Here is a 27924-nt window from a genome sequence, read left to right on the forward strand (position 1 = left end):
TCACAGGGATCTTCTTCATTTAAAACAAACGAATCATCATGCTGAAGAGGAAGGTTCAACCTTACAAGAAAACCCTGGATGGAGGTTGGGGATGGATGGTCATATTTCATTTCTTCCTGGTAATTTACTTTCTCCTTCCCCACTGCCTGAAAGAAAGTTTTCTGGGGAAAGGCTCAGAGCAGCCTAACAAGAAGACCATGCATGAAACCCTTGATATTTGAATAGAAAGGGGATCCAAGTAAAGCCAGGAACTGCCAATGAACCTTCAAGTTGGAAATGTTCTCCTTGAGTGAAACCAGAAACACTGCCATCCTGTCTCCTACTTCTCCTCAGCATTCCTTAAACCTACAGAATGCTCCAGCCACCATTAGCAGCTCTGCCCTGGCTGCATGGCAGTTAGGATTTGGGGACAATCACATTTAGCCATCCGAGAAATAGCGCAGGGAAGGGGATTCCCCAACTCAGTCAAGCAACCATGTAACTGCTGCAAGCAACTTCCTTCTCTCCTAGGAGGCTGGGACCTTTCTTCTGTTCTGCCTGGTGTCCACTTCCCAACCCATCCCCACCAACCATAACTTACGCCAGAGTTAGGCCCAATGTATATTTCTGACATGTCTGGAAAGGAAGACAGGGTTGTGAATCCTGAAACTGGAGCCTGATTTTTTTCCCTTCATTCATAAGCAAATCCGACTCCATTTTTTAATTAACTTCTTGCCCTCATCCTCCCAGAAGCTCTGGGGGTTGTTACGTGAGACTGTGGTGATCTAAATCGGCATGGTCATCCTGATGGGATTGATGAATCCCATCACTGCTATACCTTAAACCTTGAGTGTGGCACCACTTCCATGATTCCTCTTAAGTGTTCCCAAGTAAGTCAACTTTAAGATGTCCTCAACAGAGATATCCTTCCCTCCTGATCCTCCTCCTCAGCCCAGTCCTACAGTAAGAAGCTTCCAAGGAGGGAAGTGCAGGTCCTGGTGACTTCTAACCTGCAGCCCATAGTATAGAAGGACCACATCTCCTCCATCATGACAGAGAATGGGAAAGGAGAGAGGCAGAGGCCCTCAGCCAGGATTTACATAATACAAAACTCACAACCTGAGGACTATTTGTTAAACATTAGCTTCATTACTAAAGAACATGGACTCTCTTTTCCTTCCTCCCAGAAGTGTTACTAAAAAGGACAACAAGGACACACTAAGTCTGAGAGCCTTCCTGTGGCTGGGCCACCTCCTCACATCACAGGCTTTGCAGAACCGGCATTATTGGCGAGGATCTTGAGTTCTCCCACTTTTTCCTGCATTATGCTCTGAGGATAGGAAGTTATCTAATTTAGTGGCTGCTAAGAACAGTTGTCTAATAATGAGATTAGTAAACAATCTCTCACTTTTTATGGGCTTCTCAGGTGGCTCAGTGGATAAAGAATCTGCCTGCAATGCAGGAGACACAGGAGACGTGGGTTTGATCGCTGGGTTGGGAAGATCCCCTGGAGGAGGGCATGACAATCCATTCCAGTGTTCTTGCCTGAAGAATCCCAGAGACAGAGCATGGCGGGCTACAGTCCATAGGGTCACAAAGAGTTGGACATGACTGAAGTGACTGAGCATGCACACTTTTGGGGGTGTGGTGCTACTCTTAAGCACACACATAAAACATTTTGGGTCCTTAAAATGTTAATAATTAACTCAGGCCAATCAACCACAGTAGTAATGTGGGTACTTGGATGATGATGCTTTCATGTCTGTATAAGTCTGCTTTTCTAGAATAGATGAGCTCCTGAAAAGGTGAGTGAAAAACCCAGGTAACAACATATCCTTCAGGAGCTCCTTACTTTTTTTTTTTTTTTTTAAAGGTCTCATTCTAACTTACCATACTTTATAACTGCATCATCTGCATGACTGTTTTCTGTATTCAGCCTGTCTCTCTGGACTGAACGTTCTATGAGCACAGGGCCATTTGCTGGGTCTGTTTGCTCACCACTATAAGCCAAGTCCCCTAGTCAGCAACCAAAACACAGAACACACTCAATAAATACCTGCTGGCAGATGGGAGGATGGATGGACTGATGGATACATTTATTAATAAACAAGGTGATAAATATGAAGTTGGAGAGAAGGGCAGGGACTTTGGAGGACTTAAAAAAAAAAAAGCAGGGGAGTAATGGAATCAGATTTGTATTTCAGGACAGTAGCTCAGGTAGTGGGCTGCTGATGGATAGGCCTGGAAGCAGGGAGGTCCACTGGAAGGATGCTACAGTAATCCAGGTGAGAAAACAATATGACAGTAGCAAAGGGGATGGAGAAGAAATACAGATCTGAGCAATACTGAAGAGATATTGTTAAGACTGTAGAGTAATTGAATGTCAGGGAGACAGGGAATCATGGAGTCCTAGGATGCTGGCTTGGACAACATGGAGGATAATACATGCCCTTCACTGAGTTGGATGACATGAGAAGGGGACAAAACCTAAAGAAGGCTTGAAGGGCTTATCTTTGGGCACTGAGTCTGGGGGACTTGTGACATAACCAGTCATGTATGTGTTCAGTATAGTCTACATGTACCTGGAGCCCAGGATCTGCATACTGAGAATTGTGAGTTAGCAGCACACACAGGGGTTTGAACCATAAGTCAGTGTATTCAAGTCACCAGGGAGTTCAGTTCAGTTCAGTCGCTCAGTCGTGTCCAACTCGTTGCGACCCCATGAACTGCAGCACGCCAGGCCTCTCTGTCCATCACCAACTCCCGGAGTTCACTCAAACTCACGTCCATCGAGTTGGTGATGCCATCCAGCCATCTCATCCTCTGTCGTCCCCTTTTCCTTCTGCCCCCAATCCCTCTCAGCATCAGAGTCTTTTCCAATGAGCCAGCTCTTCGCATCAGGTGGCCAAAGTATTTAGGTTTGAGCTTTAGCATCAGCCCTTCCAAAGAACACACAGGACTGATCTCCTTTAGAATGGACTGGCTGGATCTCCTTGCAGTCCAAGGGACTCTCAACAGTCTTCTCCAACACCACAGTTCAAAAGCATCAATTCTTCAGCACTCAGCTTTCTTCACACTCCAACTCTCACATCCATACATGACCACTGGAAAAATCATAGCCTTGACTAGACGGCCCTTTGTTGGCAAAAGTAATGTCTCTGCTTTTGAATATGCTATCTAGGTTGGTCATAACTTTCCTTCCAAGGAGTAAGCATCTTTTAATTTCAAGGCTGCAATCACAATCTGCAGTGGTTTTGGAGCCCCCCAAAATAAAAGTCTGACACTATTTCCACTGTTTCCCCATCTATTTGCCATGAAGTGATGAGACCAGATGCCATGATCTTAGTTTTCTGAATGTTGAGCTTTAAGCCAACTTTTTCACTCTCTTTCATCAAGAAGCTTTTTAGTTTTTCACTTTCTGCCGTAAGAGTGGTGTCATCTGCATATCTGAGGTTATTGATATGTCTCCTGGCAATCTTGATTCCAGCTTGTGCTTCTTCCAGCGCAGCGTTTCTCATGATGTACTCTGCATAGAAGTTAAATGAGCAGGGTGACAATATACAGCCTTGACGTACTTCTTTTCCTATTTGGAACAAGTCTGTTGTTCCATGTCCAGTTCTAACTGTTGCTTCCTGATCTGCACATAGGTTTCTCAAGAGGCAGGTCAGGTGGTCTGGTATTCCCATCTCTTTCAGAATTTTCCACAGTTTATTGTGACCCACACAGTCAAAAGCTTTGGCATAGTCAATAAAAGCAGAAATAGATGTTTTTCTGGAACTCTCTTGCTTTTTCCATGATCCAGCGGATGTTGGCAATTTGATCTCTGGTTCCTCTGCCTTTTCTAAAACCAGCTTGAACATCTGGAAGTTCACGGTTCACGTATTGCTGAAGCCTGGCTTGGAGAATTTTGAGCATTACTTTACTAGCGTGTGAGATGAGTGCAATTGTGTGGTAGTTTGAGCATTCTTTGGCATTGCCTTTCTTTGGGATTGGAATGAAAACTGACCTTTTCCAGTCCTGTGGCCACTGCTGAGTTTTCCAAATTTGCTGACATAGAGTGCAGCACTTCAACAGCATCATCTTTCAGGATTTGAAATAGCTCCACTGGAATTCCATCACCTCCACTACCTTTGTTCGTAGTGATGCTTTCTAAAGCCCACTTGACTTCACATTCCAGGATGTCTGGCTCTAGATGAGTGATCACACCATCATGATTATCTGGGTCATGAAGATATTTTCTGTACAGTTGTTCTGCGTATTCTTACCACCTCTTCTTAATATCTTCTCATACCATTTCTGTCCCTTATCGAGCCCATCTTTGTATGAAATGTTCCCTTGGTGTCTCTTATTTTCTTGAAGAGATCTCTAGTCCTTCCCATTCTGTTGTTTTCCTCTATTTTCTTGCATTGATCGCTGAGGAAGGCTTTCTTATCTCTCCTTGCTATTCTTTGGAACTCTGTATTCAGATGCTTATATCTTTCCTTTTCTCCATTGCTTTTCGCTTCTCTTCTTTTCACAGCTATTTGTAAGGCCTCCCAGACAGCCATTTTGCTTTTTCGCATTTCTTTTCCATGGGGATGGTCTTGGTCCCTGTCTCCTGTACAATGTCACGAACCTCCGTCCATAGTTAATCAGGCATTCTATCAGATCTAGTCCCTTAAATCTATTTCTCACTTCCACTGTATAATCATAAGGGATTTGATCTAGGTCATACCTGAATGGTCTAGTGGCTTTCTCCACTTTCTTCAATTTCAGTCTGAATTTGGCAATAAGGAGTTCATGATCTGAGCCACAGTCATCTCCCAGTCTTGTATTTGCTGACTGTATAGAGCTTCTCCATCTTTGGCTGCAGAGAATATAATCAATCTGATTTCGGTGTTGACCATCTGGTGATGTCCATGTGTAGAGTCTTCTCTTGTGTTGTTGGAAGAGGGTGTTTGCTATGACCAGTGCGTTCTCTTGGCAAAACTCTATTAGTCTTTGCCCTGCTTCATTCCATATTCCAAGGCCAAATTTGCCTGTTACTCCAGGTGTTTCTTGACTTCCTACTTTTGCATTCCAGTCCCCTATAATGAAAAGGACATTTTTTGGGGGGTATTAGTTCTAAAAGGTCTTGTAGGTCTTCATAGAACCGTTCAACTTCAGCTTCTTCAGCGTTACTGGTTGGGGCATAGACTTGGATTACTGTGATATTGAATGGTTTGCCTTGGAAATGAACAGAGATCATTCTGTCATTTTTGAGACTGCATCCAAGTACTGCATTTCAGACTCTTTTGTTGACTATGATGGCTACTCCATTTCTTCTAAGGGATTCCTGCCCACAGTAGTAGATATAATGGTCATCTGAGTTAAATTCACCTATTCCAGTCCATTTTAGTTTGCTGATTCCTAGAATGTCGACATTCACTCTTGCCGTCTCCTGTTTGACCACTTCCAATTTGCCTGGATTCGTGGACCTAACATTCCAGGTTCCTATGCAATATTGCTCTTCATTCTTTCTGGAGTTATTTCTCCACTGATCTCCAGTAGCATATTGGGCACTTACTGACCTGGGGAGTCAGTATCCTAGGGGAGTATCCTATCATTTTGCAGTTTCATACTGTTCATGGGGTTCTCAAGGCAAGAATACTGAAGTGGTTTGCCATTCCCTTCTCCAGTGGACCACATTCTGTCAGACCTCTCCACCATGACCCGCCCATCTTGGGTGGCCCCACACGGCATGGCTTAGTTTCATTGAGTTAAGGCTGTGGTCCGTGTGATTAGATTGACTAGTTTTCTGTGACTATGGTTTCAGTATGTCTGCTCTCTGATGCCCTCTCACAACACCTACGGTCTTACTTGGGTTTCTCTTACCTTGGACGTGGGGTATCTTTTCACGGCTGCTCCAGCAAAGCGCAGCCACTGCTCCTTACCTTGGAGGAGGGCTATCTCCTCACCTTGGAGGAGGGCTATCTCCTCACCTTGGAGGAGGGCTATCTCCTCATGGACGCCCCTCCTGACCTTGAACGTGGAGTAGCTCCTGGCCCTGCTGCGCCCACGCAGCTGGGAAAGAACCTTGAGGAAAGTGATGCCTAGGGGATGGGTGGAGGGTGGCTCAGAGGAAACTGAGAAGCAGTTAGTGGTTAGCATCACAAAAGCTAAGGCAGAAATGTGCAGAAGCAGATGGTGCAGAGACCAGATATGATAGAAATGATATGAGCTATTGGTTTAGCAACAATGAAGTCTCTAATAACGTTGATAAGAGGCATGCATTGGAGTGAGATGAGAGGAAGCAGAGATAACCTAACAGACTACTCTTTGATGAAAGAAGTTTGTGAAGGTCAAGAGCTAGGGTGATACTAGAGAGGAACCTGGAGTAGAATAACATAGTTTTGTTCAGTTCAGTTGTGTCCAACTCTTTGCGACCCCATAGACTTCACCACGCGAGATTTTCCTGTCCATCACCAACTCCCAGAGCTTACTCAAACTCATGTCCATCAAGTCGGTGATGCCATCAATCATCTCATCCTCTGTCATCTCCTCCTCCCACCCTCAATCTTTCCCAGCATCAGGGTCTTTTCAAATGAGTCAGTTCTTCGCATCAGGTGGCCAAAGTACTGGAGCTTCAGCTTCAACATCAGTCCTTCCAATGAATATTCAGGACTGATTTCCTTTAGGATTGACTGGTTCCATCTCCTTGCAGTCCAAAGGACTCTAAAGAGTCTTTTCCAACACCATAGTTCAAATGCCTATCAATTCTTTGGTGCTCAGCTTTCTTTATAATCCAACTCTCACATCCATACATGACTACTGGAAAAAGCACAGCTTTGACTAGTTGGACCTTTGTTGGCAAAGCAATGTCTCTGCTTTTAATATGCTGTCTAGATTGGTCATAGTTTTTCTTCCAAGGAGCAAATGTCTTTTAATTTCATGGCTTCAGTCACCATCTGCAGTTATTTTTGAGTCCCCCAAAATAAAGTCTCTGTTTCCATTGTTTCCCCATCTGTTTGCCATGAAGTGATGGGACCAGATCTTGGTTTTCTGAATGTTGAGTTTTAAGCCAGCTTTTTTGCTTTTACTTTCATCAAGAGGCTCTTCAGTTTTTCTTCACTTTCTGCCATAAATGGGTGGTGTCATCTGCATATCTGAGGTTAATGGTATTTCTCCTGGCAATCTTGATTCCAGCCTGTGCTTCATCCAGCCCAGCGTATCTCATGATGCACTCTGCATATAAGCTAAATAAGCATGGTGACAATATACAGCCTTGACACACTCCTTTCCCAATTTGTAACCAGTCTGTTGTTCCACGTCCATTTCTAACTGTTGGTTCTTGAACTGCATACAGATTTCTCAGGAGGCAGGTCAGGTGGTCTGGTATTCCCATCTCGTGAAGAATTTTCCAGATTGTTGTGATCCACACAAAGGCTTTGGCATAGTCAATAAAGTAGGAGTAGATGGTTTTCTGGAACTCTTGCTTTTTAGATGATCCAGCAGATGTTGGCAATTTGAACTCTAGTTCTTTTCTAAATCCAGCTTGAACATCTGAAAGTTCATGGTTCACGTACTGTTGAAGCTTGACTTGGAGAATTTTGAATATTACTTTGCTAGCCTGTGAGATGAGTGCAATTGTGTGGTAGTTTGAACATTCTTTGGCATTGCCTTTCCTTGGGATTGGAATGAAAACTGACCTTTTCCAGTCCTGTGGCCATTGCTGAGTTTTCCAGATTTGCTGGCATATTAAGTACAACACTTTCACAGCATCATCTTTTGGATTTGAAATAGCTCACTTGGAGGAATTCCATCACCTCCAATAGCTTTGTTCGTAGTGATGCTTCCTAAAGTCCACTTGACTTTGCATTCCAGGATGTCTGGCTCTAGGTGAATGATCACACCATTGTGTTTATCTGGGTCATGAAGATCCTTTTTATATAGTTCTTCTGTGTATTCTTGCCGCCTCGTCTTAATTTCTTCTATTTATGTTTGATCCACACCATTTCTACCCTTAATTGTGCCCATGAAACATTTCTTTGCATGAAATGTTCCCTTGGTATCTCTAATTTTCTTGAAGCGATCTCTGGTCTTTCCCATTCTATTGTTTTCCTCTATTTCTTTGCACTGATCACTGAGGAAGGCTTGCTTATCTCTCCTTGCTAGTCTTTGGAACTCTGCATTCAAATAGGTATATCTTTCCTTTTCTCCTTTGCCTTTAGCTTCTCTTCTCAGCTATTTTTAAGGCCTCCTCAGACAGCCATTTTGCCTTTTTGTTTCTTCTTCTTGGGGATGGTCTCAATCTCTCTCTTGTACAATGTCACAAACCTCTGTCCATAGTTCTTCAGGCACTCTATCAGATCTAATCCCTTGAGTCTATTTCTCACTTCCACTGTATAATCTTAAGGGATTTGATTTAGGTCACACCTGAATGGTCTAGTGATTTTCCCTACTTTCTTCAATTTAAGTCCAAATTTGACAGTAAGGAGTTCATGATCTGAACCACAGTCAGCTCTCGGTCTTGTTTTTGCTGACTGTATAGAGCTTCTCCATCATTGGCTGCCAAGAATATATCAAAATGATTTCAGTATTGACCACCTGGTGATGTCCATGTGTAGAGTCTTCTCTTGTGTTGCTGGCAGAGGGTGTTTGCTATGACCAGTGCATTCTCTGGGCAAAACTCTATTGTTATTAAACAATAATCTCTGACAAAGCCTGATGTTGTGCGTTAAAAAGGAGCCACTGTGATCCAGCCTCCTTTCCCAAGACAATTCTTAGAATGGTCTGGTGAGGGAGTTCTTACTATGGGAGGAAGGTGGTGGGAGGAAGGCATGCTCTTAAAGATAAAAAGGAAATGAGAGGGCTGCAGAATTTTTTAGGGCTTTTATTTTGGGGGAAGACCATTTATAATGTCTGATGTGGACTCTGGAACAGGACTGAAACACATCAACCTTAGTCCAAAACATGAGATGAAATAGTAGACTACAGACTTCAGTTAACTAACGGAATATCTAGACCTTGGGATCCAGACTAAAAATCTAGATAGATTTTTAGTATCTAAGTCAAATAGGAACAAAGTTGGAAGGTTACAAGTTAAGGGAGGGAGGCAGAGTAGATACAAAGGCTGTGTCCTTGGTCTTCTTGATATACACAGTGGAAGGTACAGTCCCAGTTAGTAGAGACAAGTCACATCTACTTACTGCTGCTATGCCCAGACATCAAGGAAAGACCAGAGACAAAAGGTTCTTTTTTGGGGACCAGTAGTTCGCCAAATTCAGGTGGCCAAGAACCTAGAAGCCAGCATCCTGCAGATGCCAGCACGGAGTCCATGACCACAGAAGAGGAGGAAGGGTAATTTTATAGAATGAGGACCCATTGTATTGCTCCTTGCTCATTAGAGGACGCAATCACCACTCTGTATTCTGAACCAGAAGAAACAAGTCTGTGTCACTTAAAATTCGTGTATATTCTCTAACCTCATTTCCTGATAAAGGCACCTTTGAGGAACATTATGATTACAAAGTGCTTGATAAAATAAAATGACTTTTCATTTTTTAATATATAGCCCTGGTGCCCATAGCATTGTTCACTCTAAATAAGTAAAGTCTTTTTTTGTTTGTTTTTGTTTTTTTTATAAGTAAAGTCTTATAGTTTCTATCAAGTCAGAATGGGAAGAATACATTAAAGGACTTCCTCCTCCCTATCCCATCTTTTGAAGCCTTTGAGCCACCACTGATTCCTAGTCCCTCACTCCAGGCAAGAAATAATACTTATCTGAAGAGTCTATTGGTGAGGATGGAGCAGAACATCTTGATTACTTTATTTAGCAGGTAGAAGCTGAGGAAAGGAAGTTTCTAAATGGAGGCAGGTCTCTGATTTGGATGAGTCAGTAGATGGTACCAATCAAGAGAAATGAAAAGGAAACACAGGCATGGGGTAAGAGTAAGATGAATTTAGTTCTGGGTAAGTTAACCTGAGTTAGAAAGATATCGCAGACAGTAATATGAGTCTTGAGCTCTTGGGAAAGCAGAATGGTTACACAAAATGATAAAAACAGTTAATAGGTTATTATTTACCAGAATTTTGTCTTCACAGTCCTATGAACTAGGTGGAACAATGAACTAGTCCTTTATCTCCACTTTACAAAAGAGGAAGTGTAACTTTTGTAGTTCACCCAAGGTCACACCCCTAGTACAAAGCAGAGCCAAGATTCCAGCAGAGGCAGGCTGACTGCAGGCAGAACACAGTATTCACAACTACACCATGAGTTCCCTCATAGCTCAGTCAGTAAAGGATCCACCTTCAATGCAGGAATCTGCCTGCAATGCATGAATCTGCCTGCAATGCAGGACACCAGGTTTTGATTCCTGGGTCTGAAGATCCCCTGGAGAAAGAAATAGCAACCTACTCCAGTATTCTTGCCTGGAAAATCCCATGGACAATCATAGTGAATGACTGTCTTATGTCTATCTCACTATAAATTGAGATGAGTGCAGAACCCGAGAGAAAGAATCAGTGATAAGGAACCCAGGACCTGTGGTCCTTCCACAAAGCATAGAAAGTGAAGTCGCTCAGTTGTGTCTGACTCTTTGCGACCCCATGGACTGTAGCCTACCAGGTTCCTCCATCCATGTGATTTTCCAGGCAAGAATACTGGAGTGGGTTGCCATTTCCTACTCCAGGAGATCTTCCTGACCCAGGGATTGAACCCGGGTCTCCCACATTGTAGGCAGACGCTTTACCGTCTGAGCCACCAGGGAATCTCTCCACCATGGCCAACTTCAAAGCAGAGAAAGTAGCCTTCAAACAAGGCCACTGAACAAAGAAAAAAAAAGGGGCCACTAGGAGCCCCTGGAGACAGAGTGAGTAGGAGTGGTTTCTGGGCTTTTTGACTACAGAGACTGGCTAAGCCTCCCTTCCAGTTCCCCTCAGAACCTTGCTCCTCACTGCCCCCCTTCTAATCAAAATTCCAAGAAACAAATGTGAGTACTGCACTGAAAGAAAACCTGACCTCAAAGAGGGTGTTCCCCCTAGTGGAGAGGAGAAGGATGGTGCGGGCAAGGAGGGTAAGGTGGGACCAAAGAGTGGGGCACATGACCCAAACATAAGGTGACCATACATCCTCATTACCCTTGCTGTCCAGGCATATTCAGCTCAAAAGCAGAGTTAAAGCAAACTCTTAGGTTAGTCTAGCTAACCTAAAGTCTCCCAGAACAATTCTTTTGGACCAACGCATCTCTCTCACAGAGGTAACTAGAATTAGCTATTTTTAACAGATGCTGTTGTTAACAGAATGGTACAGTGGTTGGTCAATATATGACCTTTAAGCTCTCTAAACCTTAACTTCCTGTATTTCTTCCTATCTATCAGGCTGTGCTGGATCTTTCTTGTGACACATAGGATCTTCATTGCAGCACAGAGGATCTTTAGTTGCAGCATGCTAACTCTTAATTGTGGCATGTGAAATCTCGTTTTCTGACCAGGGATCAAATCTGGACCCCCCTGCACTGGGAGCATGGAAGGAAGTTCCCTGAATTTCTAATACAATATTGACATACCTATTCCATGCTCCGTAATGAGGATTAAATGAGATGCTTTCATGTAAAGTGATTAGACACTCTAATGGGACAACCGCCCCATAAAATATAACATGGTACAAAAAGTAACTGACAAACAAACTGGCAAAATACAGGTGAGCCAGAGAATCACAGCTGCCAGCAGTTCTAACCTCCCCTGTAATGGCTTACTCACCACCTGACTTGGACTCTGTTCTGCTTTGATTTAGGTAAATGTATTTGTGATGGGGATGACCAAGACTTTTGCAATTTTCTTTGTGGTTTTTCAAGAAGAGTTTGAAGGCACCTCAGAGCAAACTGGTTGGATTGGATCCATCATGTCATCACTTCGTTTTTTTGCAGGTATAAAGTCGACAATAAGCTTGTTGTCCAAGGAGAAGGAACACAAAAGGGCAATTTCAAGAAGACTCATCTGTCAGTCATTCAAGACAGAAGCATTACTAAAACTCAGGTTCATTTATCAATATGTAAAGCTGAGAAAAGTAAGGACTTTACCTCCACTTGACTTGGCAAAACTGGAAAAATTAGGGTTCAAACAAATGATGTTGAAGAATCTATTTAACATCATAGGTTCAGTGAGTCAGTCTCTCAACTGGGAAGTCAGACCATAACGCTCTGACCTGATCATCTAAGCACACTCATCACAGTGTAGATAAATAACTGAGCTTTGTTCTAGTTATAGGTCACTAGACACAACCTTTTCTTGCAGAGGTTTTATAATACCTTTTCAGTAAGCTTCCATTCCAAACCTTATTTACATCATCTTTTCTTCAAAACAAACAAAAAACAACAAAAACTCTTCTTCTAAAAAAGCAAAATAGTGTGGAACTAGGAATATTAAGAAACCCAATACAGACACCCTTTTGAAGGATACACAGAAGTCAAGTCCTTTTATTTTTCTTCAGTTGCCCATTTAAACTGTACACCAGAAGAGAAGGGATGCCGGGGCATATTTAACTCATATTTGTTTCTTTTTCCAAGGTCCCCTAGTTGCTGTTATTTGTGACATAACTGGAGAGAAAACTGCCTCCAGTCTTGGGGCTTTCCTTGTTGCTGGTGGATATCTGATCAGCAGCTGGGCTACAAGCATTCCCTTTCTTTGTGTGACTATGGGAGTTTTACCTGGTGAGTCCACTGTGAAAGTAAGACTTAAAAAAAAAAAGGAACCAGGAAACTTTCCTTTTACTGTGAGTTCAAAGGCCTACTTATATTATCTCAGGTGCGGGAGAATATCTCATCCAGTACCAAGCCACTTAATGTGAAAGTGACTCCTAGCTATTAACATTATGTTTTTCTTTTAGGTTTGGGCTCTGCTTTCTTGTACCAAGTTGCTGCTGTGGTCACTACCAAATACTTCAAAAAACGATTAGCTCTTTCTACAGCTATTGCCCGTTCAGGGATGGGACTGACATTTCTGTTAGCACCCTTTACGAAAGTCCTAATAGATCTGTATGACTGGACAGGTGAGTCCTGAACCTGCAGAATCAATTCTGCAAGATTTAATGTTGAGCCCTCTCCCTTTGATGACTAGAGAGGAGGTGAGCATGATTCTTCCCTGGAGAACAGATAGCAAAAGAGACTCTGAATCCCTTCAAGGCCTTGCCAGCCTACACAGGCAACTCAGAGTTCAAGTCTGAGGGGATGGAAGGCAATTTGTATGGCTGAGGGAGCACACCTTTGCAGGGATAGTAGTACTCCTGGGAAGCAAGAATCCCTTCCTCAAAGCCTTCTCTTTTCACATTTTTTAAGAAAAACATCTGCATTAAAAAAAATAAAAGACTCCTCCATCAGATTCACTAAAAAGGATGGAATTGGGCAAAAAGAGGATTATGTTCCTTAATAATATTTATATACTGTCAACTATAAATTTTCATGAATAAAAATCATTCACTCTATACTTTTTCTCATACCTGAGATGAAACAATTGGTTTAAAATAACCTCAAGTTATTGGCAAAAAAAACTATGTATATGTAAATATACATGACTATATATATGACTATTCCTACCTACAGAGCAGTTTTGTTGAACTTTCCCTTTTCCATTCCTGATTTAAAAAATCACTAATATGGTGAACAGGACCAGTTGACAAATCCCTAAGACAAGATAGCCAGATGGTAGAACCTACAGCCAATTCTATCTCTAGAAGCAATACACACGAGTCACAGCTTTGGTCAGGACATGCTGAAGTCAACCAACTACTCAGTTTCAAAGGCAACAATGGCATCTGTCTTCTTTCAAGGAATTTAAAACATCATGAGATGAAACAGCTATCTCCTCTTCTAAAGCAGTTTCCAAATAATTCCCATTGCCCAATTCTGTATTTTCTGTACCTAAATCTAAAGCCTCAAATCAGGATTTAAAACACATTGTAATTTTCTATCATTTGAAATATGACTCCCCTCTCCACCCCAACACACCAAAACATTTTTTTCCTTTAGTACAAATAACTCCTCCCATGCCACCTTTGGTATGGCTTTCTGGTTATCTCCAAAGGTCTCCCTGTTTTCACAAGGATACAGCAGTGTATACAGCTAACAGTTAAGTCAATGGATTTAAATACTTTCAGTTAAATTCAAAGACAAAGCAGTGCTTTCAGAAATTATTGTACTATGACTGAATATTTAGTGGTGGGGCCTCTTCTGAGTCTAAGGATACAGAGTGTTGTGAAATCAAAGAGGTAATTTTAGTTTAACTTCTCAATTTTTCTCTCCTGTTTAGGTGCCCTTATAATACTTGGAGCTATCATATTGCATCTGGTTCCTTCTAGTATGCTCTTGCGACCCATTCATATCAAAAGCAAGAGCGATTCTGATGTTAAAGGTGAAAGTAGTTTGTCTCCAACTGGTCCAGAGGCAGCATGTGGAACAGAAACATCATGTTGCAATGAGATACAAGAGTTGGCCATCAGGGACAGTATTATGCAGAAGGAACGACGACCAGGTATAAGTTTAACTGTCTCACAAAATCAAAGCAAAGAGTTCAACAATGAACATAACAGAAATGGACTTTTCCGAAAAACTAATGAAGAAACTTATTGGAAAAAAACTACTTCACGGAGCTGTAAACAAAAACTCTTTGACTTTTCTCTCTTTAAGAATCCTTTTTTCTACATATTTACGTGGTCTTTTGTTCTCAGTCAGCTGGCATATTTCATCCCTACCTTTCACCTGGTAGCCAGAGCCAAAACATTGGGGATAAACATCATGGATGCCTCCTACCTTGTTTCTGTAGCTGGTAAGAAAGCCTACTTCTACTTCACCCTCAAAAGGAAAAATATATTCTACAAAAATTGGTTACATTTTATTAAAAAGTTGAAGAAAAATAATATTTTTAAAAAGGAATTTTGGGAGAGCCAGGAAAGCAAGTTTTTTGAAGCTGATGGGAGCAGCAAGCCTTCTCTTTCACAGATCTGTCACTGAATCTTGTACACAGGCTCTCCCTACAAGACAGTGGACCCCAAACCAAGTCTTATTTTCATAGATCAGTAGCTAAGTATTTGCTAGATATTGAACCTTACTGGATCGTAGTGGAAACAGTCATTTTAGGAAGCAAAAAAAAAAATCTGATGTAGACAGCACTGTGCAGTGGTTCAAAGAACTGATTCTAGAGCTAGATTTTCCAGGTTCACGTTTTTGCAGGGTATGACCATTATGACCTTGGTCAAGTCACTTGCCACCTCTGTCTCTTGATTTCCTTATCTGCAATATATGAATAATAGTATCTACTCTCGTAAGGTTATTAGAATTAAACAGGTAATGCATGTAGAGTTTAAAATAGTACCTGAACTATCGTCAGCATTCAATAATGTTTTAGTAATATTTGTAGCTAACAAATTTCCCCCTTTAACTCATAGTAAAGGGATAAGATAAATGTGTGTACTTAGGCTAGTCATTAATGGATTGGCTAACATTTAAATTGAACTAGAATGAAAAATAAAACCAATCATTTTAGTTGAGTATTTATAAAAATAAATGGAAACAGAATGCTTGATCCAGAAAATATGGATTCTGTCAGCTGACAAAACAGGGAATCTAAAAAAGTGAAAATGAAGGAAACAGAATTGCTTTGCGCTACCTGGAAATTCTCAGTAGCACACATTAACTTCTCTTTTGCCAATTTCTGGAAAAGACTTTTACTAAGTCCTTGCAAAACTGACAGCACCCCATTTCCAACTGCTTCGGTCATAAAACTTGTGTGCCCAAGAAAGATACATAGCTAAACTGATGTTTTCTACTGAAATGTCTGGTAGTATCAATTTAGAGCAGATTAGGGCCTTACAGCGGAGAAGGCGATGGCACCCCACTCCAGTACTCTTGCCTGGAAAATCCTATGGATGAAGGAGCCTGGTGGGCTGCAGTCCATGGGGTCTCGAAGAGTCGGACACGACTGAGCGACTTCACTTTCACTTTTCACTTTCATGCACTGGAGAAGGAAATGGCAACCCACTCCAGTGTTCTTGCCTTGAGAATCCCAGAGACGGGGGAGCCTGGTGGGCTACCATCTCTGGGGTTGCACAGAGTCGGACATGACTGAAGCGACTTAGCAGCAGCAGCAGCAGGGCCTTACAGGGCTTCCCAGGTGGTGCTAATGGTAGTAAAGAACCTGTCTGCAAATGCAGGAGACATAGAAGACTCAGGTTTGATCCTTGGGTTGGGAAGATACCCTGGAGGAAGGCATGGCAACCCAGTCCAATATTCTTGCCTGGAGAAACCCATGGACAGCTGAGTGTGGCAGGGTATGGTGCACAGGGTCACAAAGAGCTGGACAAGACTGAAGAAACTTACACACACACACACACAGGGTTTTACAACAAGGCCAGAATATAATAGTTTCAATATGCATTCTAGGAAAAAAACTGTAAAAACAGATATGGAGATGGTAGTATGCATTCTAAATACCTTTTGGTGGAGCAATTCGCATTTGAACCACAGGAAGAATTTAAAGTAAAAAACAACTGCAGTTCAAGCTTCTCTTGGTGAAAATCTCTTTCAGTATTTAACTGGTACATTACATATAATAGGATAAAGGATAAGAAGGTTCTATTACCATGAAACTCACTAAAAAATGTTAATCTTAAATTTTATTCAAATTACACCACAGCGTCACCATTCAAAACATGATTTCCCATTTCCAGACTTCCTACATATTTTCAAGTTAACCATAGTAACCTTTGGAGGACTTAACTACCAAAACCTCATACGCAATTTTAAGAAAGTGTCTCAACATCTCTTGTTTTTTCCAGTGTTAAGACTTTATTATTTATACTCCAGTCATCCACCATTTGACTTCCCTAAGACACTAACCTGTGGGTCTACTAATCCTCAAGAAATCTCACTTCCTCACCTGTAGGACCTCTTCAAGGGAGGCCTACTGAGCCCAGGGTCTTCTATAACCTTGTATTCCCAGTTTGGTGGTATAAGGTTTCCAAACACAATCAGAATAAACACTTGATGACTCCTCCACCCAAATCTGGAGGGGTTTTTACAGTATTTCATTAAATGTTTAGAATAGATACAAAAATGATAGAATCTACTGATACAAAGGAAATCAGCCCTGAATATTCACTGGAAGGACTGAGGCTGAAACTCCAGTACTTTGGCCACCTGATGCAAAGAACTGACTCATGGAAAAGACCCTGATGCTGGGAAAGACTTAAGGCAGGAGAAGGGGACAACAGAGGAGGAGATGGTTGGATGGCATCACCGACTCAATGGACATGAGTTTGAGTAAACTCTAGGAGTTGGTGATGGACAGGGAGGCCTGGCCTGCTGCAGTCCATGGGGTCGAAAAGAGTCAGACATGACTGAGCTGAGCAACAGAACTGAACTGATACAAATCAAACCATTTTTTTCCTCATATGTCCTAGCCACAGGGTGAATGAAGTCTTATGACATAGGAAAAGATGCTTTATCCATTTACATTTTTAAAAAGGGCTAGAAAAATGCAATTGGGATTTCATAAGACCTTTTCAATACTGTTCCAGGTATCATTGAAACAGTCAGTCAGATTATCTCTGGATGGGTTGCTGATCAAAACTGGATCAAGAAGTATCTTTACCACAAGTCTTACCTCATCCTCTGTGGCATCACTAACCTGCTTGCTCCTTTAGCCACCACATTTCCATTACTTATGACCTATACCATCTCCTTTGCTGTCTTTTCCGGTGGTTACCTGGCATTGATACTTCCTGTACTGGTGAGTAGACACACTCGTTAATGTTCTTACACCATTTAGTAAAAGTATGAAGAATCATCTCCCCCAAAGAGAAAACATACTTTGTATTACTTTTATAATAACAAAAACAACATACCCAAGGCCTCAGAAACCTTGTAGCTACATCCTATCCAGCTATTCATCTTATCTTGTAAGGAGGGATGATGAGAGGACTGCTGCTGCTAAGTCACTTCAGTTGTGTCCGACTCTGTGTGACCCCATAGACAGCAGCCCACCAGGCTCCCCCATCCCTGGGATTCTCCAGGCAAGAACACTGGAGTGGGTTGCCATTTCCTTCTCCAATGCATGAAAGTGAAAAGTGAAAGTGAAGTCGCTCAGTCGTGTCCGACTCTTAGCGACCCCATGGACTGCAGCCTACCAGGCTCCTCTGTCCATGGGATTTTCCAGGCAAGAGTACTGGAGTGGGGTGCCAAGGACTAGCCATGTGGAACAGGAAAGAAAGAAAAGCAAAATAGGGAACAGAAGGATTCTACTTTATCAGTCTCCCAGGTTAGGCTTCTATTCTTTACTTCAGCTCCAGAAATTTCTTTGGTTCTAGGATACATCTGGGAAGAGTTCCTTAAAAGAAAGAGGGGCTTCCTGACAAGTGATGACCTCTCTCTTGTTGAGAGAAGTTCTGTATACTTTAACAGGGATATTGTGCTTTTAACTCCTCTCCATCTTTATCCCAAACCGACATAAAATCCTAGAGCTGAATGGAATGGAGTTGTATAAATACTGAGTTTGTCTTGGAACCCCATGGGTCCTTAGAACTAGGTCCCCAGTGCATTGGAACATAATCCCCAGGAATCTTCAGGCCTGGTATCAATATTAGCATAAGTGGTGAAGAGTATTACGAGGCTTAAGCAAAAATTAAAAGTTTCTAACACTTAAATCAACTTCCTGTGATATCTGATTTCTTATAAACCAGTTGGTACTCAACCATAGGTGGACTGAAGAATACTACTATCAGCTCCAACTGTTTATCATTTCCTAACAGAAAAGAGCAGTGAGACTCAGGTGGAAAAATATCCCCGAACCAACTAACTAAAAGATTTTTAAAAAGAAATAAAAACCAATGGTTCATATCAGGGTAGAATGCCATCCAAACCACCTCAGAAGCCAACTGTTCATAGCTTGAGACAACATACACAGTATTTTATCCCTCTGTAGTTAAAAGTCTCTGTAGAATACCACCCTCAATATGGTTAACACTGGATTCTAATCCCTACAGGTTGATCTGTCTGGGAATTCTACAGTTCACAGCTTTTTGGGACTTGCAAGTTCCTTTGCTGGGATGGCTGTCCTTTCTGGACCACCTTTAGCAGGTAACAGCTTAGCCTTAGTAAACTTCAATCACAATGAACCAAAATGTTGATCCATGATGAATGGTAACATGGAATGACAATATTAGATAGTTACAAGAAACTGATGATCGTCTCTGCTGTTCCTGTACCAACTCACACAACTCCAGTACAAAACCAGGAAAATCTGAGGGTTAATTCACCAGATGTGCACTAAGCAGATTTGAGTCTTGTAGCAGGGGCTGTGCATCTATCTACTTCTCTGGAGAGACAATCTAGAGTTTTATCAGATGCCCAAAGATATATGATGCTTAAAAACAAAAAAATAAAAACTACTAGCACCTTTTATCCAAACAGCAGTCATTACAGAGCTTGAAAATCGCAGGCCTGATCCCTTTGCTCTTCAGATGTGCCGTAAGACTAAATGCCAGAATCTGTGCAGAGGACATGTGGGGCCACTAAAGACTCATTAAGTATAAGTATAGTAAAACTTTGGAAGTTCTGTTTTTAAATAAACTTTAAGACCAAAGCATTGTTTTACATTTCACTTTTTACCTACTGGAACATAAGACTATTAAAAGACTAACCACTCACACACAAATATTTTTAGGAAACAGACTTAAGCCTTAGTATCTTATACTATAGGTTCTCAACTACTGAGAGCCTATAAGAATTACAGTATATAGAATATACTATGTAAGACATTAGTAAAAATTATAGTATGCAGAATTACAAATTACTACAGCATTTCTAATCATCCACAATAAGGAATCCAATCTAAAAATTACTTTTGCTTCCCTCAGTCCTGAAGTAAGACAGAAAAAGGGTCTGATCTTGCCCCACATTTTTTTAAACTAAGTTTTATAATAAGATTTGCACCTCTATAAACTTGAGACTGAGAAAGGCAAATATCAAAAGAAAAAATATAAAATCTTAAGAAATTATTACTGAAGGTAAAAAAAAAGTACCACTGAGGTTCAATTTCAGTATATCTATCTAAAGAAAAAATGTACACAAATATACAACTAAGTCCTGATTTGAATTTATGAACACACCTCTTTCCATGAGGTCTAACTTGGCCAATACTTCATAACTGGAAAACAGGCGAGAATTTTATAGCCCAGAATTATCATATAACAGGGAGTGGTAAAAAAAGACCAAACACTAGAGGCTCCAAGCAGAGTTACTCTATGTCTTGTATCCAGGTTGGTGAAATAGAGGAAAACAGAGTTCAAATACAGTTTGCTGATGAATTTTTTCAATCTTAACCTTTCTTCACTCACTGTGCCAAAGACACTTTGGAATTTTCTAAGCCTGTTAAGCCAAAAACATCGGAGGTAACAAATACCAGGGCACAGAATATATTATTCAAATGAGAAAAGCAAGTAATAAAACTACATGTTTAGAGATACACATTTTTGTATACACTTAAAATGTTTAAACAGTTCAATGTATAGGAAGACAACACAAGCTTTGTGAGGAGTATTACTTAAAAGGAAAAAGCTATAGATGTACGTGTGGGTTTCAAAACTAATTTGTTGGTCTTTAAAAAAAAAATTTTTTTTAAATAAAAAAGGACCACAGAGCAGATCAGAAAACAGAGTGCATCACTTTATTGTGAAATTTATTTACACCTATGTAATAGAAAAAATATATATATGATATAAATACATTTCTTATTGTGAGTCAAAAGAAAAGTTACAAGCCTTTTGTTACCCAATATCCACAATATCCTAGCACCATATGTAAGGATAAAGATAGAGCTCATGGTAGAATTTTTACCTGCTAACTCTCAGAATACTATGTAGGCAATCATAAATTTTATAAGTTCTACAAAAAAAGTTAAAGGAAGTGATAAGGCTGTTGCTAAAAGCTTAAGTATAGATTCTTAGTATGGGAGTTTCTTAGAGTTTCTTAAACAAGATTATGATAATTGATATATAATTCAGTTAAGTTTCCTTCTCTGTATAATGATCTCTCATTGACTACAATGTTGTGCTACGCATCCTGTTGAAGGGAGATTTCAGGATAGTCCTTGCTCCTGTAAGTCACTGTTCTGTGAAATGACAAAGAGGATTTTACAAAGGCTGTTATATTTGTCCCTAACTTCCAGCAGCAACTACTTAAGAACATCAGAAATAGTGATCTGCAGATCCACTTATCTCTCAACTGGTATGGATAGTTAGTTACATTATTGTCTTTAGCTTTAAACTAAATTGAAAGGCTTACTGGTTACAAAATATTTTTCTAAACCAAACTCAGATCTTCTGAAATGTATGAGATCCTCATTTTATACTTACCTAGATTTGTTACTATCAAATTAGAAAAGTTGAAATTCCTATAAAAATTACAGGTATTACAAATGAGCAATCGAGCAAAGAGTAAAATGTTTCACAATAATCCTCAGTCAAAAGACTAGTTAAAAATGGTACATGAACAATAATTTTCTCCTTCCTGTATGGAAATGAAAAAGAAAAACAAGTTAGTCCTATACAGCATATTTTAATAACTCAAGAAAAGGTGGGGGAGGAAAGCATAGGATACCCAAGGAACCTATTTTCTTTAAAAAAATGTTTTAAGAAAAAAGAATGTTTAAAGAAGTAAGAAAATTATATATACAGTTTTTGTAACAGGTAATTGTTAAGAACTACAGTAGCAACAAAATTCTTTATCAGATCTTGGCTAAAACTGACAGGGATTGAAATAAATTAGTTCAAAAATTAATCCCCTCACACACACACAAACACACTCCCCACAAGGGACCACTCTGCCCTCTCCACCTCACAGCCCTCCCTATTCTTGTCACTACTCAGCAACAAATTCAATTTTAGTTAACAACATGACCTGCTTCAGAATGGGTCAGCTGACCCAAGTGTAGGTCAAACGTCACTGTTTCATCCAAACCCAAATTCTATTTTTTTGCTGGTAGATGGCATCCAGAACTATACACTAACACCAAGACGGAAGCTTGAAAGGTTGTGAAAAAATAAAAAATATTAATATTTTTAAAACATAATATACATTTCTAATAGACCCCTGTTAGTGATATAAGTAGAAAAACAGTGCTTTGGCAAAAAGCAAGTATATAATCATATTCTCCAATATATCAATACAAGACAGATATACATTACTTATGTGAAATTACTAATCTTGTACCCTACGCATTTGACATGTGAGCTTAAAATGCTATGGACTGTTCAGTTTCATTTAAAAATAAAAACACCAATGGCCCATATTAGCTGCCTATAAGACAAACTGAGTATAGTTCCCTTCTTCCACATATCCCTCCATTTCCCAAATGATAAATGCATATATTAAGCTAAAATATATTTTAATATATATTTGAATCAATAATAAATGTCTGAAAACTCACTTAAAATGTCATAGAAAACTATTTTTTGTTTTCACCACCAACAATTTATTTTCCATCCATACAGTTGAGCTCTCTCTTATCCATTTAGCCCTCCCCTCTTACACCTTCCCCTATGATAACCACTACTCTGATCTCTGCATCTACATGTTTGTTTGGTTTGTTAATTTACTTTTGTTTGTTTCATAAATCACAGCTAGGACTTAACACTAGGACTTAGTCTAGAATGTCTCTCTCTCTCTCTTGCTATCATTTTTCAACCTCAAAATTCATCAGAAATACCATGGAGCAAAACTGGTTAATTTTGCATTAATATTTTATCTGTGTTTTACAAGAGAAGACAATGACTAAAATGGGAAAACATCCATCTAAGCTTGTCTCTCTCCTATTAATGCAAAAAAGTGCATCTCTTCATGAAATGAGAGATCATTTCCTACCTCTATTCCATCCTTATTTCAGATACAATGTTAAACAAATATTCCACCCAGTCCTCACTCAAACTTTTATCAACCATGCCTCTACAGTTTTACCAGTCATCTTAGCCTTATCAGTTGAGAATATCTCTATGGCCTAAAATTTTATTTGGAAAACAAACACACAAACAACCTTTTGCATATTAGGGGTATGGGGGACAAGTAAGAAGGCAGAACAAAGCTCCTTGTCCCTTAAATCCTGAAGAATATATTATACTCTGAAGAGGCAAAAGAAAACAAATCATTTATTTATGATTTATTTATGATTTAAATCATTTATTTATCCAGTGGTTATTTTCCCCATAAACAACAAACCTCACAGAATTTTACTTTGATTAAGTATCCCTAAGATTAATGAATCCCTACAAAAACATCAAAAACAAATTCCAAACAGCTCTCTACTGTGGTTTAAAAAAAGAGGAGGAGGTAGTCCTTCCCTTGCAAGGCCAAGAAATCAAGTTTCAACATCCCAACACAGACCAAAATCCTCTTAATAAAATTTACAACACAGAACCAATAATTAAAGCACTACCAGTAAATCTTCCAGCAAACTTCTATCACAGGGTCTTTAGGGAGTTCCTATCTTAAAAGACACTGAGGTTTATATCTGCTAAACCATGTTTCCCACAACTGTCTATCCTCATGGCATATATAGGAAATATTTGTACAGCACACCCAAAGTAAAATGACAAGGCTGCTAATAGCCAGGACCCCAGGAATGTGAAAAGATCATTATCTCTGTACCTCAGAAGTCTGGCACTATGCTACAGCCCAATAGCTAGGTAGGAGCTCTAGTTCAACAACAGCAAATCACTTACAGAATTCTCAACTAGTCTGAACTACTATCAAGAAACTTTGGAATTAAGGGCCATTTAGGAGTATTTTAAATCTTAACAAAATGACCAATAATAAACTTACAGTAGTAATCCTACTGTACAGGATTTATAAACCCAGCTAAAAAAATCACCTTCTGAGCTATCACAGACATGAATACTTTTTAGGCAAGATGTCATAGTCATTTTTAAACATGTATGGTTTAACCCATAAAATGATACAGAGTAGTTTTAAAATGATGACATTTTAAAAAATGAATTTAGAATACTATATTAAACACCAAACTTCAAAGACTCTAATCCTTTTTGCCTATAAGAAAACTGGTTTTCAAAACTGTTTAAGGAAGCTGAGTTCTATCTCCCCAGTTGTTTTAAATTATCACAGGAAACATTATTTGACATTTCTGTCCAGAACAAAGGTTACACAGTTATAGATAAAAGGAAGTAATTTGGGGCAACGTCATTGTACATAAGAATCAATTGGGTGCCACCTAGGAGGAAGATGCTTAGGAGCCAATGAATTTGCACAATTAACATGCATCTTAAGTGTATCTGGCGCAGGTAGTCTGGAGACATTAAGGAAATGCTTAGAGGGCACTTCAGCTTAGGAAATCTGCACCAGTAGCCAGTGTACTCCTCAGAATGTTGACTACATAGAGTATTCCCTAGTGTGGAGTGGAGGCTCAGATCCATGCATGCTTTGCTAGACTGTAGCTGATATTCTCTGCCATTCACAATGCTTTTGCTATGACCACAGAGGAACCCAGTCTTAAATGTCAATTTACGTGTGTATTTCCTTTTAAAAATGATTAGAGCACAGTGGTTTCCAAACTACCAACAGTAACCCTGAAACTCATTAGGGTTGAAAGTACATTTGTATACAGCTATTTCATGCTATTATTAAAAAAGTACAAAGATCTAATAAAATCAAACCAAATATACTATCTTTTGGTTTGTTTTTAGCTGTGCCTGGCAGCATGCAAGATCTTATTTCCCTTGCACTTTATAGGGGAAGCAGAGAATCCAACCACTGAACTACCAGGGAATTCCCTATACAGTCTTTTTTTACTTTCAGTGGTGGGGAAAAGCTAATTATTCCAACAAAAGATACATGTTGGTTAGAACAATGAAACTATAAATTTAACTTAGCTAGTTGTTGTTTAGTCGCTAACTCGCATCTGACTCTGCAAACCCATGGATGATAGCCCACCAGGCCCTCCTGTCCATGGAATCACCCAAGCAAGAATACTGAAGTGGGTTGCCATTTCCTTCTCCAGGGGATCAAACCCGCATCTCCTGTGTTGGGAGGCAGATTTTTTACCCCCGAGTCACCAGGGAAGCCCCACATTTAGGTTGATTATGAAGCTAATACTTTCACAGGACAACTAATTAATACAATTTAGTCGTCTATCTCACTTTTCACCTATTTGCTATTATAAACAGCATCATAAAACTAACTACTCAACTGCACATTAATATCCTAGTGAATGGCAATTAGATCTAGAGAAAGAATTTTAAAATATGCAAATCTCTCAATTCTCAAGCATGAACAGGAGAAATAGATTCAAAACAATCTGTTTCATTAAACCGCACTGGGAATTCCCAGGCAGTCCAGTGGTTAGGACTTGATGCTCTCACTGCCAAGGACCTGGGTTCAATCTTTGGTTGGGGAACTAAGATCCTGTAAGCCACATAATACAGCAAATCCTGTAAGCCACATAATACAGCAAAAAAATAGTAATAATAATTTAAAAAAAAAAATCTTTGAATGGAAATACAACTTTTGCATGGAAGCAGTTCTATAGGATGCTAAATAATTCCTTGCCCTGCTAAGAAAATATACTAAATATATCTTAATCTTTAATGTTTCAGAAGCAAGATTCTGACTTTAAATGTGTGTGAAATGAATGGCTTTATAAGCAGTTTTCTCTCAAACTGTTTAAGTCCCTCTAGGATTTATAAAACAACTCATTTTCACTGTTTTTAGCTTTATCCTCCTGACCCTTCAGCAGCACTAGCTACCTCCTTGTCCAAGAACTTCTAGTGTTTTCCCAGAGTATAACTTCTAATACCCCTGTTATGTACATACACTCTAGTAGAGCAATTGCTCTACTAAAGGACTAAGGGAGGAGTGACAAAGGATAAAAGGGGGTGCTGCTGATATCCAGCTTCTCCTTTATAGGCATTTCTAGAAAAGTTAATAGAATGGTCACCTGTTTCTTAGATATCTAAAAGTCAATCAACATAATACAAAAACGTGTGAGTAGGTTTCACTATTATGCTTATCTCCAAGAAACATTTAATTGAGGTCACTGATCAAGCAAGGAGTTAGTAAGTAAAAGCAACTTAAAGTTAGCTGAATTTAAATAAAACATTCCATTTATTCATTACATTAAGAAAAGGAAACAAAAAGCTAATAAAGCAAAGAAACAAAAATTAAAAGTATTTACAGAGCCAACTAAGAGAATAGAGGACAGGATAGGAGATAAAGACATACACAATCAGATAAAAATTTTATTTTAATCAGACCTATCCAGTGAGAAATCATGTTCCAAGATATAAGTGAAAATCAAAAGACATGACGTCAGCTCCATGCAGCCAGGTATTTTCATCCATTTTTATCCACAGATATAGTCTTAGTACCCAGAACTGTGCTTGTATACGGTACCAAAATTTTTTTAATAAATGATCAGAATAGCCTTGTCTTAAGGTTTTTTTAGGATTTTAAATATAAATACTTATAAAACTCATATTATTGTTAAGTTTGCATCTACAAACATAATATGCATACAATAATCTAGAAAAGATTGTGAACCCCTAGAGGTCCTGAGCCCTTTTTAGGGAATCTCAGGTCAAAATTATTTTCCTAACAATGTGCTAAGTCACTTCAGTCATGTCCGACTCTTTGCGACCCTATGGACTGTAGCCCACCAAGATCCTCTGTCCATGGGATTCTCCAGGCAAGAATACTGGAATGTGTTGTCATTTTCTTCTCCAGGGGATCTTCCTGATCCTCAGGGATTGAACCTGCATCTCTTGTGTCTCTAGCATTGGCAGGCAGGTACTTTACCACTAGCACCATCTGGGAAGCCCTTTCAATAATTTTGATACTTTTGCCTTTTTCATAGGAATGACTTTTGCAGTAATGTATAAATGTTGGTGCCTTGTACTAATATTCCTTGCCACCAAACTCACTTAAAAAAAAAAAAAGGCATTTCACTTAAGAAGTTCTAGTATGTGAAAGTCTTTTTTGCTCAGTCATTTCTGACTCTCTGATCCAATGGACTGTAGCCTGCCAGACCTCTCTGTCCATGGAATTCTCCTGGCAAGAATACTGGAGTGGGTTGCCATGCCCTTCTCCAGATCTTCCTAACCCAAGGATCAAACCTGGGTCTCCTGCACTGCAAGTGGATTCTTTATCATCTGAGCTACCAGGGTGATTCGAGTATGTGCCATCAACCAAATGATTCTGAGAACCTTTCAATTCTTGCTTTAAAAGAACACTTTGATTGCAGGGAGAAATACTGTGTATTTGGCCAAGTCAGTTCCTTTTCACTTGTTCTCACCTGAACCATCCCTGCATAGCCCTTATTACAGGTTTAATACCTAAAGCCCTGCTAAACTATGAGTGCAGGGGCCATGTCTAGTTTGGCTCATTATGGTATTAACACCTAGCACATCGCTGGGAACATAGTAAGAACTCAAATGTTTGTTCAGTGAAGGAAAAAAGATAATAATCAGTTTTCACTTTTTTCCTTTTCCTTGGAAAATAGTTGTTTTTTTTTTCTTTGTAAGAATAATTGTAAAATGAAATGGTATGTGTTCCCAATTTTCTCCAACTTCCATTATAACACTGGAGATGGGCTCTGGGTCCAAAATTACTTTTTAGCCAAGGTTTAAACCACTAACTCAGATGGAATTGACTCAGCTTCAACAGAAAATAAGACAGGTAAGCAGCCTGACTAACTTTCTAATGGGTCATAATACAGACTAATTACAGGAGGCTCCTTCCTTCAATGGTTCATGGCTGAGAATTACTAATGGCACGATTTACATCATTAATAGAAATCTTTCCTTCCTTATAGGCTGGTTATACGATTATACCCAGACATACACCGGCTCCTACTACTTCTCGGGCGCATGCTATCTCCTCTCTTCGGTTTCCCTTTTCTTCATACCATTGGCTGAAAGATGGAAAAACAGTCTGA

At 39.8% G+C, this 27924-nt stretch overlaps 1 protein-coding gene across 1 annotated transcript; it reads left to right on the forward strand.

Moving 5' to 3' along the window:
- On the forward strand, window positions 1-27924 carry SLC16A4 (solute carrier family 16 member 4). The gene is given in 8 exon segments (XM_055584789.1): window positions 1-119; window positions 11732-11864; window positions 12504-12647; window positions 12824-12985; window positions 14242-14757; window positions 17507-17718; window positions 18971-19064; window positions 27782-27924. Coding segments are annotated over 8 exon segments (1485 nt in total). The 5' UTR covers window positions 1-38.

The sequence above is a fragment of the Bubalus kerabau genome, chromosome 6, assembly GCF_029407905.1.
Source record: "Bubalus kerabau isolate K-KA32 ecotype Philippines breed swamp buffalo chromosome 6, PCC_UOA_SB_1v2, whole genome shotgun sequence".
Lineage (NCBI taxonomy): Eukaryota > Metazoa > Chordata > Mammalia > Artiodactyla > Bovidae > Bubalus > Bubalus kerabau.